The 19,732-nt window shown below is 33.2% G+C and overlaps 1 protein-coding gene across 2 annotated transcripts; it reads right to left on the reverse strand.

Annotated features, from left to right (window-relative positions):
• Positions 1–288: 288 nt before the first annotated feature.
• LOC120327302 (uncharacterized) lies at positions 289–15,064 on the reverse strand. 2 transcript variants are annotated; one of them, XM_039393759.2, is made up of 12 exons: positions 14,876–15,064; positions 14,064–14,173; positions 13,598–13,725; positions 11,597–11,717; positions 9,904–9,984; positions 8,308–8,437; positions 7,718–7,948; positions 6,855–7,110; positions 6,191–6,433; positions 5,370–5,763; positions 4,643–4,778; positions 289–4,283 (listed from the first exon to the last, which is right to left on the reverse strand). In XM_039393759.2, exons 1-12 carry the CDS (start codon positions 14,904–14,906, stop codon positions 3,943–3,945), a joined length of 2,202 nt encoding a protein of 733 aa, XP_039249693.2. In that variant the 5' UTR covers positions 14,907–15,064; the 3' UTR covers positions 289–3,942. The 2 variants fall into 2 exon arrangements, with proteins under 2 accessions (XP_039249693.2, XP_039249692.2); XM_039393758.2 differs by having other exon boundaries at positions 7,718–7,951.
• Between the last annotated feature and the right edge of the window lie 4,668 nt (positions 15,065–19,732).

Raw genomic sequence — 19,732 nt, forward strand, 5'->3', positions numbered from 1 at the left:
CAATATGAATTTATCGAAACCAAGTTGATCCATATTTCATTCAGTCGTCACTTATGCATACAGCACAATGAAATGACTGTAATTTTGCGCGAATGTGGTTTCGAGAACAATGTTACCGGTTATATGGGATGCTAACTCATAAATCATGTGTCGCACCCAACCATTAATCATATCTGGATAATATCCTTTTCTAAAAAGATACGGGAATACTACTTGATTAGAGGAAGGTGAAAAGTTGGAAAGTACGGCGGCTACAGGCAATGACCTAGCTATTCACTCAAAACAACATATTACAAGCAGTTTTTATTAGGCAAAATATTTCATTAACAAGTGGAATACTTAAAAATTTGGTACATGCTCCAAGTTTGACTCCAAAGACTGAAAATACTGCTTCAGGTTTCTTGGTTTTAAAACCGTACAAATATTGTTTTGTTTTAAAACTACTCAAAATACACATAAAACCGTATCAAAAAGCACACACAATAGTTTCAACATTTCATAGTTTTACAAAATGACACATTAAGTGGTTAGCAGAAATACCATGTCATATCAGCTAATTGATGTTTACAAATTGGTACCAGCACATCGATAAGAGTTCCATACTACACCAAATGTTATATCCTGACTGATTACAAAATTTCGAAACTCCAGAGCAATATATGGCCTTTAATTGGATTGATGGATATTTCATAAGTAAAAGTTTTCTACATTAAATTGAACAGGAAAATTTAAAACCCATAATTGATTATTTTAGAATCAAATCGAACTTGGAATAAAATATAAAAGTTTTCCTGGAATTTTTTCATTGTCACGTACCTATGCTATACTGATAAATATGGTGATGGATCTAAGAATCAAATCTGTGAATCAAGCTTTGCTTCAGACCATAAGAAGCTGAACATGGTAAAACGAAGAAATTACTCAGAAATATGAGGAAAAATGATGAAAAAATAATGCAAAATTTCTTTCAAAAAGACATTTTTTGGCATTTGCAAGGAGTTTGATAAATGATGAATTCGATACAAGCAGCCACCAGAAAAAAAGGTTACTAGGGTTTATACAATTGAAAGATAGGAACAATTTAAACAAAAGGGTAAAAAATACAGAAGAACGTGACAGGCTAGCAAATTTAGAACTACTGGTATCAAAAAACAATAACAGCATAAGAAGACTCACACAATATGGAAGAGAGCAATGAAAATACTTTCCAAACACTTTTCCTACGCAAAGATTGAAACTCAAATTATACTGGTTCAAAAGCTGAAACTATAGTCTGCTATATTTAAAATAAAGAATAGCTATGAAAATAGAAAATAAGATCCACCACAAAATACTTGAACTTTTGGCACATTATCATGCTGTAGTAAATGAAAGATATATTTATCCAAGTTCTTATTTATTGTTTACAGAAGTAATCCAAAATATGGGTTCTAATTTATTATGTAATTGCACAACAGTGATAAACAAGAATACCACATTGAAATTATTTGGGATTGGGATCATATCTCAAAATCTTCAGAAAAATCAGTATTCTAGATCTGAATTTTTAATTTGAAGCAGGATTCTAGAATGCTAAATAGGAACACATCAGTATACTGAAATAACCTATTTTATTAATTCCAGACGGTAGAATACAAAAATAATAATCATTGTCATTCTGGTCGAAATAACATGTGTGTCATTTTATGTATGATATTTTATACTCAACCAAATCAGAGTAATATGTAGAATCTCAATGCTATTTGTGAATAGAACTTGATCTTCTCCAGCATCATACAAGACAAAAAAGCGAACAAGGATAAGAACTGTCTTTTCACTCTGCTCTGTATCGTTTATTGATAGATGCCCGGTAATAAAACATGTGGTCCAAGATCGGAAATTCTGGTCAGAACTATAGCAAAGCAAATTGTTATTGCAAAAAATATATGTGATGTTTTGTAGTTACATAGAAACCTGAATATTTTCGAAAAACATCGATAAAATGAATCGATAACTTTTGGAGAAATTCAAAATAAAATGCATGCTTATTACAGAGTCAGACAATCCATATGCAACAAACGAAGCTATCTTGTCAAGTATAAATTAAACTGGTGATCTCACAGAGTATATAACAGAAGAGCGGTAAAAATCAGATTTGAACTTGTTTATCATACAGAAAATATACTGAGAAAAAAGTAAAACAAAGACTTATGTTCAGCAATTCCATACCAGATAAAATCTTTAAAACCTTTAGTGCTGTAATATTGAACAATTATTTTCGAAATACATTAATCACAGACCAAGTCATCCCATAATAACTGCGTTGAATGTCGAAGAAAATGAATCATCACGCAAAACATAAGATGGGAGAATATAAAATTTGTCTGTGGTGGGGATTGTGTTGCGATGAATCTAACATGGCACTACATACTTTGTACATACAAAAACTGGATTAGTAAGGTTTAGGCACAAAAAATTGGCATCACCATTATCATATTAATAATGTCGTCGAATAAAAAGAAATATGCTACAATTGAATATAAGAAAAAGGTATTAATAATAACAATAAGTAAATAGAATAATAGTAAAATGAACAATAAAAACATTAGTACTAATTTTGGCAGGTAAAAGTGTAATTCATCAGCAAATAAGAAATCTTGATCTAGTTCATCCACTTCAAAATAAGCTAGGTATGTAGTAACAATTTAGCATATGCTTTGCTGGATAGGCCTATAGATATACCATGAAAAGTCTTGTTAACCTATAAATTAACGCTCACCAACATCTAAACCAAGGGCTAATTAATTGATTTAAGTTGACAGAGAAGTTCCTGTCATTGAAGTTCATACTACGCCATACAGTACCTACTTGTTCGAAGCATTGTTCAGGAGAAATATAGATAATGAGATTGAAAATACTGTTCAACTCAATCCTTACTATGCAACAATACAGATACTGATCCGATTATAGGTAGTACAACTACATCATCTGCATTGCTCTTGAAAAAATTCATGACAATGGGCGGAATCCAAGAAATAGCTTCCTATAGGAAATTGAATCAAAAAAGCCTTGGAAGCTGCCACAATATGGGCAAAAATTTTCATTACAGCAATGCTATAATTTTGCAATTGATATTGCAGGATACCTGAAAATACAGAATACACTCCAGTTATTTTAACAAGTGAATTTGTTTAGGATTATCCCTATGCTTATTATTATTACCTAATACCAGTCAATAATTGATATTAAACCATAGATAAATAGTAATCAATTTAGAGGTTTTCGGAGATTTAACTAAGTGTAACTGCAAATTTGGAAATATCAAATTAACTTGCTGTCAAGCAAGACAAAACTTTTCTTGAAACAGACTGTTCGAATATTTGCAGCTGAATAAAGACTTATTAAGACTAAATAAATTTTGACAATCAAAGTTTATTTTGTAGTCTCAGACTTAGTAACATACAGTGATCATTTTACATATTTCATTGCTAGAAATATAGTTGAATTTTTGAGATGAATAGAGCTGACGTGAAATCATGAAAAACCGAGTAAATTATTTGAGGAGTTAGTTTTTGCATCATTTTTAACTAAATAGCCCTTTTCCGAGCAAATTTAAATTTTTGACAATTCCTTAACTCACATTTAAACATACCATTGTATCTTCATCGTATAATTCTGAATTATGAAGTGGACCACAGAGAGGGTAAAAATTCAAACTGTACTATGAAACATAAAATAGGTAGGGTGGAGAATAATAAAAAAGTAAAAAAGCTTCCAAACTCAAGTTCATTTGCTGTACAGATGTATGAAGACATTGAACTAATTTGCAGCAGCATTAGGCCCCTTTGGAATTCCAGTAAAGAACTTCAGCAAGTCTAAAACTGATGCGTGAATTACAATTGACTGGCAATATTACCATGTATCATCAAATATCTTAAAAATGGCCTGTTGTTGACTTCCAATCTAATCCCATAGTTGTTCTTCGTCTTCCACATTCACAGACACATCTTCCTCCGATGCTTTGAACATAGATGAGTCTGAAGAGTTCTTGTGGTCTTGTCCATTTTCCTCAAGTAAATCTTCTTCCATTTTTAAGGAAGTATCAGAAGAGACATTCCTTTCTTCAGAATCTCGTTTGGAAGGTGCATTATTTTTATCAATTTTTTCATCTTCGTCGCTTGAACCGGTCCCAAGAATGTCTCGAATGCTGTGACCGGAGCGAGCCTTTTTCTTTTTCATATTCAATGGTTCAGGAGATAAATGATATCCTGCTAGCGGTCGTATCGGAGCTGGTGGAGCAAAGGCTGATAATTGCAAAGATAAATTCAAGACCTTAAATACTATTGAAACTAAACAGAGAAAACTAAAAGATTGCTCTGAAACAGTATAATGCTACAGAAATCATACAAAAAAGGAATAGGTTGCTGGAATTGCATTGGAGTAACTAATATCAATTATGGAAGTAATACATTGTCAAAAAAACTATACCACAAAATTAACATTGTTTCAAAAATCACTCTTGTATTGTTAAAAATAAATTCATCAATCATATCACAGATGAAAGTGTTGTCAACAATCAACTTGTGGTTAATACACACTTTAAAATTACATTGAACTAAAAATCAAATTGATATTTACTCAACATCACATATATAATCCATACCTGAGTTGCCTGTCGACCCGAAGTTGAAAAATGAACTTGACTCTTTAGAATGATTTTTAGTCAAATGTGATGGTGAATTGAGTGATAATGAATTACCAAAATGTTCACTGACATCGAGATCTTCAGATAGTTTACCCTGTGCATTAAAAGATAAATATTAGAATGATATACAATCTTATCATCTCAGTGTGCAGTGCATCGTCGTAATTTAGTTGATGATAGGTTTCAGTAGTTGCCATTCAACTGGAAAACACAAACATATACCTATTGCCAATGTAAATTGTCCAATTCACAATTAACAAAATAATGATTTCACTGTCACAAATTCAAGCAAAAAAAGTCCAGAACAGTATATATTCACTACTAATCACTACTCAAAATACATATTTTTGATTAGGGATGTCGGTACCCAAATAATTTGGCATACTAATACCATAATTATGACACACAGCACACAATCAACTTCTCTTCATTATAATTTAAACCTATTTTACAGTACATGTAGTATGACTTGAACATGAATTGTATGTACTACATTTCTTCTGGATAGGTTAGCTCAAAGCAAGGTCCCGAGCCCTTAACCTAAAGTAGAAATATCATGCAAAAGTGCAGAAGTTGGAATACCTGAATGAATTCATAGATACATTTCTCTGTTACATTAAAAGTAGAACTCATTTAAAAACTTCTACAAGCGTCTATATTTTCAGTATCAAAAGACTTAGATTACCTTAAACCTAAGTTTTGGAGGAGCCAATCTAGTGGATTCAGATGAAACACTGCGATAACTACTTTCCATTGTACGGGGTGGTGGTGATGGAACTGATTCTGAACTTTTTATGGCTCCTTCAGCATCATGCTTCGGTGTTTCAGACTCAGAAAAAGAGGAATTAGACGATTCATCGCAGTTTGAAACTGTCTCGACATCGATTTTTTCTTCGTCGCTTGGAACATAATCGTTTGCATCTGTGCTTAGCTGAGATAATTCTGAGGAATCTTGATGATCATCACTATTATTATCTGGAACATTTTCTGATTGTATTATCGCAGTAGGAGTCTCTTCACCACTTAATAATCTCTCTGATTTTATCTGCTTCGGTGTGCATCCCCCATCACCAACATTACTAAATAACAAGTTATATGATTGTTAGTTGTTGAGATACAAAAAATAGTTTTGGGTTTTATATAAATTAGAATTTGCATTATGTAGCTACATAATAAATCATCAAATTATTTAAAATGGGACTGGAATTAATTTATAAATATAAAATTATAGATTATAGACATTATTAGGTCTATTTCATTTTTTTACTGTCTAAAAATTCAAAAACATTGACATTCAGATTCCATTCATCCGAATACATTCAAATATTCTAAATCACAATTTAAGTAATAGCATAACTTTAAATCATTGAGGCCTCAATCAAAGATTTGCAATATTCCGCAAACTAACTGAGAGAGCACAGACAGCCATTGCCATTCAAAATACCCCACTAATGCATTTGTTGTTCTTGATGTAGGCAGAGGAACAGCCATGACAAATTTCAATACCTTCTTTTTCTTGTCAAAGGAGGTTTCTGCAACTTGATCATAGCATTATGTGCCAATCCTTCGTTCATATTTATCTCATGTTTTCTCAGAGGAGATAAAAGCATGGAAGGGGTGTGAGGAGTGGAAGGTGTGTTAGGAGTCAAAAATCCGTTTGACACATTGTTTGTTGTTGCACCATTAGATCCAGTTGCCTGAGAAGAGTGGGAAGATGTGCCTGGATTTGTGCGTCCCTGAGGTTCATGGCTGAAAATGGAAACAGATTAGTTAGAAATTATTGTATTAGGCTATTGGCTTATTTGGCAACCCAAGCCAATCGTATGGCTTATAGTTGTTGTTAAAGCATTTGGGCCTGTGCATCATATTAGCAACAAATGTATTTACCATTATTGTGAAAGAATTTGACTTGATATTTTAAACAAGTGCCTATGTGATGCACAGGCCCAAATGCTTTAACAACAACTATAAGCCATACGATTGGCTTGGGTTGCCCAAGTAAGCCAATAATACAATACTTCAACAACTTTAGTGAAAAATCAAAGCCATAACTGGCCAAGGCAATGTTCAGATACATTGTTTCAAATTTGATGTAGTACAAACCCATATTCATTATCCAAGCAGAATCTAAACTCTTCAAAAAAAAAATGAAATAAATTGTATAATATACCTGTGATAAGCTTTGATATCATCAACATCGAAAGAAAAGAAAGGTCCTTTCCTTCCTCCATTGTGAAATCCTGGGCTGGCAGTTTGGGCGGGACTGAAACCAGGAGAAAAGGACGGACTTGGAGTGTATCCTAGATATGTAGGGGTGGTTGGCAGTGACCCAGGATACAAATTCAATGGCAGCCTAAAACTGCCTGGTGTGTGTGGGTTTCCTGATAAAGCTGGTGGTAAACCACCTGGATAGAGTCCAGGGCTCCCTGTGAAAAGTAGAATGAATCCTTATGAGTGTTCCCAATGATAATGTTTTCAAGTGTTGCCATTGAAAATAAATGCTACATTGCATTGAAAAATTCACCACATTTTACCTTGAAAATTTTAACAAAAAATTGATTTTATATTAGCTTTTTGCAGCTGTTTAACTTCATATTAGCAATGTCCAAGTAATTACGGTAATTTCAAACAAAATGTTGTTTAAACAGATGTTTCCAAAAAATAGATATATTTAAAATTGCGTTACCAAGTAAATATAGAAGACAGAATGGAATTCCACTGATCAATGCGTGGCACACATCATATTTTAGTTGCGTAATTGATCCAATAAATATTATACAAAGTATAAAATATTTAGAAAGAATTTTAGAATGATTTTTAGATATGATCTTCCCAACTAGGTAAGCATAAGCAAGTTTCAATAACAGAGTTCAAAAATCCCAAATCTTATTTATTGCTTTTCTAAACATAGGTATTAAGTATCGAAGAAAACTTTGGAAAAGCAATACTGTAGGTACTCTGTGACTCATCCATAAAGTTGAACCTGAACTAGTACAACATATTATACCCTTCTACATAAACAATACAACCCACCTTGAGCTGCGTACATACTGCTCAGAATAGAGGCCGGCATCATCCTGTGCCTGAAATGTCCTGGTATAACAGAAGGATGACAATGATATTTTCTTAAACCGATAGGTCCTACAAGAGGACTGATTGGTGCAGCATGGCGAGATAGATTGCCATTTTCAGAATCTGCTTCTGAGGTGGGCAATGATTCTTCGCTTCCATCACTGACAGATCCACGCAACAAACGAGCAGCTGCTACTAAAATATATCACACAATGATATCGCTATTCGCTAGTACTAAAATACATCTCTTTTTGCATAAATTAGTATGGGAATTATTTTATAGATGAGATATTATATCATGGTGAACTCAAGGTAGGGAATAATTTGAAAATGGACTATGATCTTGTTACGAGGCCCAAATTCTTTGTTTTATGTGACGTTTTTCTAGGCCTTTTGTCCTGAACAAGCCTCTGCACAAGCAACACTGCTAGGTTAGAAAGAGCTACTATAGTTTAAAATACTGGTCTAATTCACTATGGCTACAGCCTACAGTAACATTTGACAATCTTACAAGTTTTTCCAATAATCTATCAATTACTGTAACATCCCACCTGTTTTCTGTGATATTGGATGAATAATTGGGGAAACAAGTGGTGATTCTTGCAAAGAACTAAATACATTTTCATTTGAGTCACATTTGACTGGACTTGCAGCAAGCAGCGTTGGTGCTCTTAAAGAATTCTAAAAAATATACATGGAAAATAAATATATGTTGGGAGATAAATAAGAGCAAGTGATGTGATAAACAACATAATTTACTATGATATATGATATTAATAGAAAAGGAGGAGATGGGCTGTTTATTATCAATTTAGAGTTGCAACATAAGATACTATTTTGTAATCACAAGAGAGTAATGATCATATATGAACATGAACATGAAGGTTGGATGACTGTCACTACATCAGTAAAATACCGACCAAATGTTAAAACAACTACCGTATTTATTCGATTATAACGCGCAAAATTTTGAACTGAATTTGAGGCAAAAATCAATGCTGCGCGTTATACACGAGGTCTGAGAAATGCGGTATTGAAAATGTGGTTTTAAACATCTGAAACGTGCGTGCGCTCGCGCATGCACATTCCAATGCAGGACGATTTCGAGCAAGCACACGCACATGCGACAGCTCAGCGTGCGTTTGACATCCGTGCAAGCGTTCGATTTCGTGCAAGCACACGCACATGCGACAGCTCAGCATGCGTTTGACATTCCCGCTGCGTTGAGAATATTTATTTGCCATTATCGTACTGTACTGTAGCCATTATCTATTATGGCAAGACAAAAACGTTCTGCATATAGGGCTCCATTCAAACTGGAGGTTGTTGATTATGCGGAAACTCATGGAAATAGAAAAGCTTCTAGAGAATTCAATGTACCAGAGACAAATGTCAGAGATTGGAGAAAGCAGAAAGTTGTTCTAAAAGATATGAACAAAACAAAGAAAGCGCGGCGAGGGAGACAAGCCCGGTACCCAGAGTTGGAGAAGGAGCTTTATGATTGGATAGTTGATCAAAGATCTAGTGGGTACATCGTCACTTCGCTCCATATTAGACTCCGTGCACAAAAGATTTGCAAAGATTCAACCTTTAAAGCATCTAATGGTTGGGCACAAAAATTTATGAGAAGGCATGGACTTGCACTACGCCAGAAAACAAAAATTGCACAAAAGTTGCCTTAAGATTTAGAAGAAACCCAAACAGAAATCGAACAGTTGTTTGGTGAATCAGAGACTGAATCCGATTTTGAAGAGTTTTGAATTACTGTGTGCTTTTAATAAATTTTTGTTCATGCTGTGAGTTGTTACCTTATGTGCTTACCAGTAGTTAGTAGAGAAAAAATAAAAAAAAGAATTTTATACCAATTTTCATTCAAAATTTAAAGGTGCGCGTTATACACGAGTGCGCGTTATAATTGAATAAATACGGTATACTTAATTAATGTCATGCAAATGTATGGCCTGCAATTATAGAAAAACAAGCAAAATTTGAGGTGAATTATGAAAAAATTTTGATATTAAAATCTGTATTTTTGGTAGGATATAGGATTTTCATATTTTTCCCAAAGGGAATGCCGACAAAGCAAAGCAAGCAGCAATTTTCTATTCCAATTTAAACCCTAAATAATATAAAAATATTTTTTGTACCTGTGTATGATTGAGCAGCAGTGGATGATGTTGTCGACCAAACATGTTTGCCGATATGGCGGCAGCAGCAGAAGGTGACATCTGGTAAACAAAGAAATGAATCAGAAACATCAGCATTGCGGGAGGTAATTATCATCATACATTCAAAATAAAATGCAAACAAACAAATGGTAATTAGGATTTAATGAAGTCGTGGAGTCATAAATATGGCCTATGTCATGTACACTGACAATAAAAACGACTAGGTCAGAATATTCAAATTTATCAAACAGTTCATGGTCACCTATTTGATAATTAAAATGCCAAGAGAGCTGTCAATAATTATAGAGCAGAAATTAAAATGAGTGAAATAAAAAACGCTCCTTCTCTGGGAATTGTAACAGTTTTGTAAACCACTACAGTAGTTCCCAAAAGATATATCATGACATGACACACTAATGTGTTGTAAATAATAAATCCATTTAAAAAGTACTTTTTTAAAACTCAACCATATAATAAAACACAGCAATTTTTATCTAGGTAAAACCTTGTTTTGATAATCTGAATTTTGATGTGTTTATTATAAGTTTATCATTTGTTTAGCAACATCAGAGATAAGTTAAATCTGATGAACTACACACACATTTTCAAAAAACATTCCGTGTAATTAATTCTAACCAATTCGCAACACTGAGTAGGATTGACTTTAATCATATCCAAATTCTCATAATATGAACACTTTTGAAATATTCAATCTTTGAAGTTCAGCCTTCAATATGCCTGTTTGTAATGATAGATAATGTATACAGACTATTGTCGGAGATTGCCAAAATAGTACTACAATCCATATAAAGCTATTTTAAATATTATAAAAACAATAATTTCAGAAAAGAAATTTATAGACATGTGGACATTTTACAAATATTCTTTCAGTATTGATTCAGTCCTACACTTGTATTTTATTGTTTTTTCAGGCCCAGAAGTGCTCAAAATTTGAAAATACTATACAGCCTATTACATGTTAAAAAATTATATTGCCAACTTACAATATAAGCTAATTCAAGATTTTAACTTTTGCGCATACATGAACTATTGTAACATGAATAGTTTCCACCAGACAATGTATGGAAAGTCCCAGACTAACATTTATACAAATCACTTCAAAGAATAATTCGGACTGCTGAATAAAACATTAAGAGCACTTTATATGTGTTGTAATGAGTAAGAAGATAAGCATCACGGCCTATTTTACCATAAAATTCATGTCAAAAGGTTTTCTTTAAGAGACAATAAATATTTCTAAACTTCCATCAAAGGCTAACAATATACTTAAATAGCATAGTTAGGTAGTGAACTCCAAAAAAATATTTTTTTAAATATTCAAATAGCATAGAGCAATATTAAACCAAACCAAATCATTTTAAACCAAAATATTCTAGTTTATTAACCAATGAATTTTTTTTCATTGCAATATCTAAGAAATTATTGAAACAAAAACATTTTATTTTGTAACACTTTTGAGTACATATCCACAATACTTTTAGAATCAGAGATGAACTGAATAAAAATTACAGATCATTTGAATATTAAATACCCTTGAACTATATGTACATTGATAAAAACATTCAGAAATATGACATAAGAAGCATCTTTCAAATATTGGTGTTTAGAACCTGGAATAGAATTCATTATTAAATAAATCGGAAGTACATACTTGATGGTTGGGAGGCAAGGGAGGTGTCAGTCCTATGGGAGCAGCCAGTTCACGGAAATTAAATTGATATGTAAATCTCTTCCCTTTAGTTTTGTACAGAATTCTCTTGTTGTAATAATACCTGAAATGAAATACAAATCCGAATAGAAGAAAATCAATATGTTATGAAATACTGCTTATAGATATGTCATTACAACCCACATTGAATATAAATTGTAAATGTTCATCCCTAAAATCTCAACATTCTAGAAATCCTCGTCAATATTCAAAATTAGACTTTGTCCCATATTACAATTTCACAACCATTTAGCAAGTCAATATCTATTAGGAATTAGGATAGATCAACAAATGATCTTATCAATATTTTAACCAGTTTGGTGATACAAATTAAGTATAAAAATCTTTTAGGTGCTCATTAAATCCTCATACACCTGAGACAGCTAGAAAGCACTGTTCAACTTCATCTGATTAAAAACTATAAAAAAAAGTGTAAATTTATATCATGATTGTTCTGAGCGAAAAATTCAAGGGATACTTTTGAAATCTGCCTTCTTTTAGATAGACAAAAAATAGTTTGTATTCAAAATAATTTGAAATTAGTAGTTTTATTCTAAAAACAACAATGAGTTGAACATTGGCATATAACCTATAAAGATATAGGAGATAATAAATCAAAAGTAAACATTAAACTCTCAAATGCAATCTTCTTATCAAAGTTTTAAGAGAAAAGCACACAGTGGAATGTTAATTGTGACTTTCTCTTATGTCTAGGGGAGGGCATACAAAGAGTAATTGCGAAATGAAAATCAAAAGTAAAGAACTAAACTACTACCTTCATCAAATGGCTAAATTATAATAACAATTTAGATAATCAAAATTACTATTTTGAGGATGTGAATTTGCTTATATAAGATGTGTTTAACAGTTTATCACATTTTATAATCCAATTAATAGTAGATTCTTTATGAAGCTCTATATATATATGTTTGGTAAAAAAAATAAGGATCTATTTGAGCAATGCGCTGAGTTTTGAATTGTTAAATGATGATTCCACCAAATAAAAAATAAATTTTGTTTATCAATAACATATGAATAAGAAACAAATTATACAAAGCCTTGGCCAACGTGAATATAAGAAATGGTATCGGCATATCATGTTTTATGCCACACAATGACAGATGCCAATAGTAATTAAATGTGTTTTCTATACAAGCTGCCAGAGAAACGCCCTGAACATTAACAACGCATGCATTATTCTATGTATGTTAATTGGAAGACTGAAAATGGCCAATTTCTGAGAGAGAATATGATTTCCTAATCAATTTCTTTCTACTAATCCCAGACTAAAATAACAACAAGATACGAAAGCATTATTTATGTCATAGATTAGGCAAATTATCCACCTATATATATAAGTCAGTGATACTAATACGCTTCCATGAATATATCTGAACCGCTCATGCTACTGCTTGTGAAAATGACCATATATGACCCATTATGAAGATTAAATCAGAAATTGTGAAAAGATTGGTCCACTAAGGACTAGAAAAGTTTATTAAAATACATTCTGAAACATGGGCTGTAAGAATGTAATATATTTTGAAACAAGCATTTTTAAAAATCAGGTTATTCCCATTCAAAACATTGACAATGATATGCGCAACAACATGGGCCATTGACTTTTATTTTTTACACAGAATAATGTAGTAGTAATGTAGAAGCATGCCGCTAGTTTCAATATCAATTGTGTGATATTGACTGGCAGTTGGTATGATTTTGGGGTAGATATGATTTTGGAGTATAACTATTTGGGGTACGACTTTAGCTACAAAACAATAATAATTTAATACATTATATAAAAACAAAAAAAAATCAAACACAATTCAGATTTACTTGTCTGGTCCGTCTTCTTAGACTAGACTAATGTGTGGATCAATCCAATCATGACTCTTACTAATAAAAGCGAATATAATACATATATCTCAAGGAATCAAATCTCACCTCAATGCTCTACTCAGTTTATCATAATTCATATGTGGTTTGCATTTTCGTATTCCCCACAATTTTGCAACCTCGTCTGGGTCTTTAATAACGAATTCACCATATTCTCCTTGCCATGCAATCACATCCTGAAGTTTATTAAAAAAAATTATTAACAATAGTTCATAACGTTAAGTGAAAGAAGAGAAGCAATGGCTTAGAACAAATATCTCATCCAGATAAAACAGTTTTATTTGAATTTGAATGAAATAAATATATTTTTCTTCACATTTCAGTTTGAATACTAATATTTACAAATGCTTGTTCTTGTTCAATTTAAATTACAGTTTACTATCCACCACGCAAAAATTAGGATTTAGGTTGAAGCAAGGTCTTTAAGGTGACTTTACGTTGTACAACTAAAGTTATTTTAATCTTGAAGAGCCAAGTCGAGCTAAGATAAAACATATAACTTCAGAGTTTTTACCTGATATTGTTCATCTTGCAATAATTCTAGAATAAAATGCCATAATTGAACTTGTCTGCTTCCGGGTGCTGACTCTGGTTTGTATGCCCAATCAGGCATGTTTGGCCCTCCTAGAAAAAAAAGAACGATATAAGTGGATCGAAGTCTACTAATGACCTGTTCCGCTTTTAAATCATTCTTGTTGATAAAAAGAATAGATATACTAAAGGTTAAAACAAGAAATTTTACTGTAGTTGGGGTATAAGTATCGTTAGGAACTACGGTATATACTAAAAGAACATAAAACAGGATTATCAAAAACTCATTTGATAGACAAAGAGTACCAAATATGAAGTATGGAAAAATTTGTAGTCGAATGCCATACAAAAATTTATCAATGATACAAAATTTAATAATATGTTGCAAAAAATCATGGAATATATTATGTGGACAGAAAACCTGAAGTATTACACATTGAAAAAATCTCCAAAAAAGTCAATTTTATTTTGACATACACCACCAATCAGCAATTAGACTCCAAGCATATTCTATGATTCAGATATTTCAAACTCTAAATTCTTTTTGGTGAATTCATTCATATTATTAATTCTTTAATAGCCTATACTTATTGATTCAATGATTCGGCAATAATCTGCCATTTATTATTTGCATTTTAAATATAATTCAAATAATCAAACAAGGACTTGAAATGAAGTAAAGTAAATAAATTTCATGAAATAATGAATTTTTAATTTATAGGTTACTTTTATTAGTTTTACCTAATGTATACACTGATACATGAACGAGCCATATATTATAATAAAAAAGAATACCTCGCCATCCAGTTGGAGGTCGTTGCATCATCCTAGCAGCAAATATATTATAGAAAGCTTTGATATATAGATTATGTCACCATAAATTTATTCCAAAATTCCATCATGCAAGCATATTGTTTCTCAGACTGTATTATTATAATCTAATTGTCAGTCTAAATAAATAGGCTTTGAAGAATGGGTTGTAAGCTTTTAATTTCCAAATCATTCCTTTGCAAAATTATATCTACCAAGTTGTGGCATCGGTAGTCGAGTCTATACGAAATGAGAGTGTAACAAAATGAGTGAGATAGGACAAATGCACATCACAATGGCAATAGCTGGCTGTCCATAGCTTCAATTAAATGGTGGCAACGATGTGATGTGAAAATTAATGCAATACTTCTTAACGAGAATATCGGTCGGAGGCCGAAGTCTTATCAATCGAAACTGCGGTTTTGATTTATGACTTTATAGTGACACCGCGTGTCCCATCACTAATTAATTAATAACTCACTAATTATACGACATAATTCATCCAAAATCAATAGGCTTCTGGTCCGAGATATGATGAATGCACATGCAAATTTGGAGCAGATTCGACCACGCCTTCGTGAGATATCGCGTGCATCTAACAGACAAATACCTATCAACATACTTACCGATCTAAAGATCGAAAAGTAATAACCCAAACAGAAATGTGATGTGAAATTTTTATGATTTTAAAAAAAAGCTGTCTGGCGCGGAATGAAATTCTTGACAGACACGTTTGGTGAAAAACAAACTCACTCAACCTTCAATTAATCTGGTATGTCCCAATGCCAAATAGAGTAGCCTACCTATAGCATTACGAGCAAGACTGCCTTTTATTTGAAAAAAAAATAGAATTTGGACAGTATTTTCACATCGCATTTTTGTTGGCGTTATTTGAAGCTCTTAAAACGTGTACTTCTTTAGACCTGTTATTGAGACTAATAAATTAAAATACACATACAGACATAATACAGTAATATGATGGAGATAGTGAATGATCCTGGATAATCTTAATTTTCCATCCCTATGACCTATCAGTAAAATAGTAAATTTCTGTCAAAGAAACCCAAAGAAATGAAATAGCCTATATTTCAACCTCTTTTAAATTTGATTTCCATTTTCTATGAAATTTACTAGGCACAGTACTGCAGTACCTATATTTAACTGCATTTCCTACAATTGTACAATTTGTAGCAATACCCGATATATACCAGTATACAGAAATATGATATGCTCAATTTACACAACCAGACAACTCCCATACTCAGATACTCATAAACCAGTAAACTGTTTTCGCCTTATACAGTTACAGAGTTAACTTAGACTATGTGACTATGGGAGCAGATTCTGAGATTGACAACCTGAAAATATGGAATAATATTCCTGATACTGTAATGTCACCTTGGTCATCTATTTCCACTTTTTTGTTGTCAGACAGCAGGACAGCCAGGATTCATGGATTCAGTTGTGTTTAAATCGTGGAATGCCGATACAGGGGTATCCGCAAGGTAGTCTACAGAATCCACACTTTTCCATTCTAACATTCGTGTCTAGCACAATACCGGTAATCATAAACTGAAATACCCTTTGTTGTCATTAGTTCCTCCATACAGCCATACAAAGCCAACATCTTATCTTATCTACCACAGTATCAGTAACTGAGAAAGCCAGAAGCCTACAGACAGACAGGCCATGACAATAGTGTACTGACTGCAAGACAGGACCAGCGCAGCTTGGCAGCTGGGGGAGAATCCACATTTTTCCTTTCTGACATTCGGGTCTAGCACGATAATCAATTTTATGCCCGTCGCAAACTGAAATACCCTATGTTGTCATTAGTTGGCCCCATACCGGTACAAAGCTAACAATGATTGATAATTTGTCAACTACGGTAGAGAATTAACAGGCAACCCACAAATCCTATAGATTACCAAAGACTCGAGTTTATGGCGTAAAGCACGAGACGGCCCCACACACAGACACATCTCACAGTCAGTACGCGACACACAATGCTCGAATTGCGAACGCTTTGCACTCGGTTTCCTTTTGATCAAAACATCAGCGATTTCCTTTTCTCCGTGTAAAAGTACAATCAAAATGCTCGGAAAAAGGCACGGCGCAGTTCAAGATTAGAGTAGTAAAAAACGAGTTTGGACCAGTAACAGGATATTGTGCTATTCTATAATCATAGGGGAGTATAAGGCATAAGCTCGTATTATATACGCCTGATAACTCGCGAGAATCTCGATCATAAAACGGAAATACCATTACGTTCATAAATAGTAACTGAAATACCGATACACCAAAATTCAGAAATTAAAAACTTATCAGTGAATTGTGCATCAGACGGTATTTTCTTTCTCAATACCAAACTATAAATAAATCAAACTTAATAATGAACTGAATCACTGCGACCCCCTATAAAACTTTGCCCACCAAAACTATCCAGTAACTTTCAAAAATGCCTTGCTGCCGTCTAACATCAGCTCTTTTGAAAAGTCAACACTTAGAATGAACGAAGTTGATAGTTAGTGTTTTAAGGCAAACATTTTTCCAGGCGTTTCTTATTCTATCCTGGCTGTGTGAAGTGGGGCACATGCGCTGATTTGCTTAACAAGCCGGTCAAACCAGGGGCGTAGCCATGGGGTTGGGTAGTTGAAATCATTTTTTCTATATCACTCATAGCAATTCGGACTCGCTATTTGTTTCGGTCTAACTAGGCAATTAAAAATTTCCAAACTCGCCCATTCAAAATTTCTGACTACGACTCTATGTCGAACTGAAGATCTCTCCTCTGTGCGGCGAATAACTGCAATTGAACCACATAGGCTTACTTGGGTAACCTATGTCTTACAAACCAAACAAAGACGGGCGCTTCATGAACAAACGAGATGACTTTTTTTCCGAAATAATTCCTTCATATTAGTAAAAAGTGCCATAGATATACAGCGTTATCGTTTTATCAATGAAATGAGCACACAATAAATATAAAACATTAATAAAATGCGAACAACCGTGAGGATCACGTTGGGTAGCAAAATATTAGCTGTTTCCATAATTCCCCAATTGATTGTTCACATTAGTATTCTATGCAATTGGAAATCGCAATGTGACAAGACATAAATACAGTTATAACGGAAATCGGATTAACATTTTCATCGCCGAAGGCTAATTTGTCGCCTTATACGGAGTTCATTTTAGTTTCGACTATTTTCGCCTAAACACACTTCAAAATTAAGGGAAAAGCTTTATCCCTACACAAGGGTATAGTTTTTCTGTGGCGAAAACTGATCAGCGAACAATGGAACTTCAGTAACCCGATATTGCGTTTCAATTCAAGCACCTGACGTCTGATTTCTCGAGCATGCAAAATCGCGTGATGCACGATCTACCGCGATAGATGTTTGTCATTAGCTAAAGCTTTCGTTTATCAAATAATAAACTAAAAGTAAGCATGAGAAAATACGACGATTAGAGTTAGACCATGATTGGTAATTATAATGCTCGAAATCCCATCCTATTCGTACATGTGCTACCACAACACTCCAGGGCTCTTTGTTGCGCTTCGTTACATGATAATCTATTCACTCGTGCCTCTTCATCAGTCAGAACCACATATATATCGGAAATCATTGTAGACCAAGAGAAAATATTATTGTGTCTGCCTGGCTCTAACGTCAGGAATAATTTATGAAACTTGTCGTTGTTATTCTTTTTTTACACATTAACAACTCATAGGACGCCATTGATTTGAGTTTCTTCGCACCTCCGCTACTTGGTTGAATAATATCAAAGTATCCCGGAATGGATCACATGCTCTAATCACAATAGCGATTCCGACCTACACCTTAGTTTTGCAACGTTAAAAATGCCACGTATATACATGACGATGGAATTTGTTTTAAATATAAATATTTGATTTTCAACTGATCGTCGTGGTTTTTGAAAACTCACCACAAGAATATATAATCACAAAAAATATTGACAAAATTTCTTGGCATAGAAAGAAACAAAACTTATTCAGTTTTAATCATTTAATGAGCATCTGTGATAATATTTGAATCGAATTGTCATATTTAAGATGTAGTACTCTCAACCTCTTGAATACCTGGCGGATCGTGGTCAATAAGTCGAAATAAGAACACAAACCGATGCTTCATAGCGGAAAACTAACAATTAAATTACCGAAAATATTTAACCTCGCGTATCGCTGAAGTTTTTTTAGAGATAAGCAAGGCATATCTTTCATATGTAAGTCTTCTACAAGCGGGATCACAAAAGAAATCGTCAGTACTGTTTGCGTCCTACATATGTAGTAGGATATTTTCCGACTACAACTGCTTGAAATATCGGTAATATTGCATGTTCGCCCTATAGAAAAAAAAGTCAATAAAATGATGGCATTAGTGTAGTGGATAGTTCTAACAAAATTTGTAATCCTCCAGTAGATAAATTGAATATGTCATGTCACCAAATGTCTGGTAAAAAAATTTAGGTGCATATAAAAATATCAAAGAAGGAGGCTACTAGGAGGCCATTGTTATCTGACAATGAGCCAATTTCGGTTGTGCGCAGCACTCCCCATTATGAAATGAAAACTTTTCATCTCTCGTTATTAGTAATGATGGTGCTCATATTGCATCAATGAAAATGAATTAAATTCATTGAAGTCGCATTATAATTTTATACATCATGAAAACTAACCACAGTTGCTGTATTTGGGACGGATTCTTAATAACTATGTATACGTACAATAACTGCTTTTCAATCAAGCACGGAAGGTCGCAAAAGATCATATCATATTATTTTTTTTTGTTATAAAAAGACTATAACATTGTCTATTCT

Source organism: Styela clava, chromosome 4 (genome assembly GCF_964204865.1).
Source record: "Styela clava chromosome 4, kaStyClav1.hap1.2, whole genome shotgun sequence".
Taxonomy (NCBI): Eukaryota; Metazoa; Chordata; class Ascidiacea; order Stolidobranchia; family Styelidae; genus Styela; species Styela clava.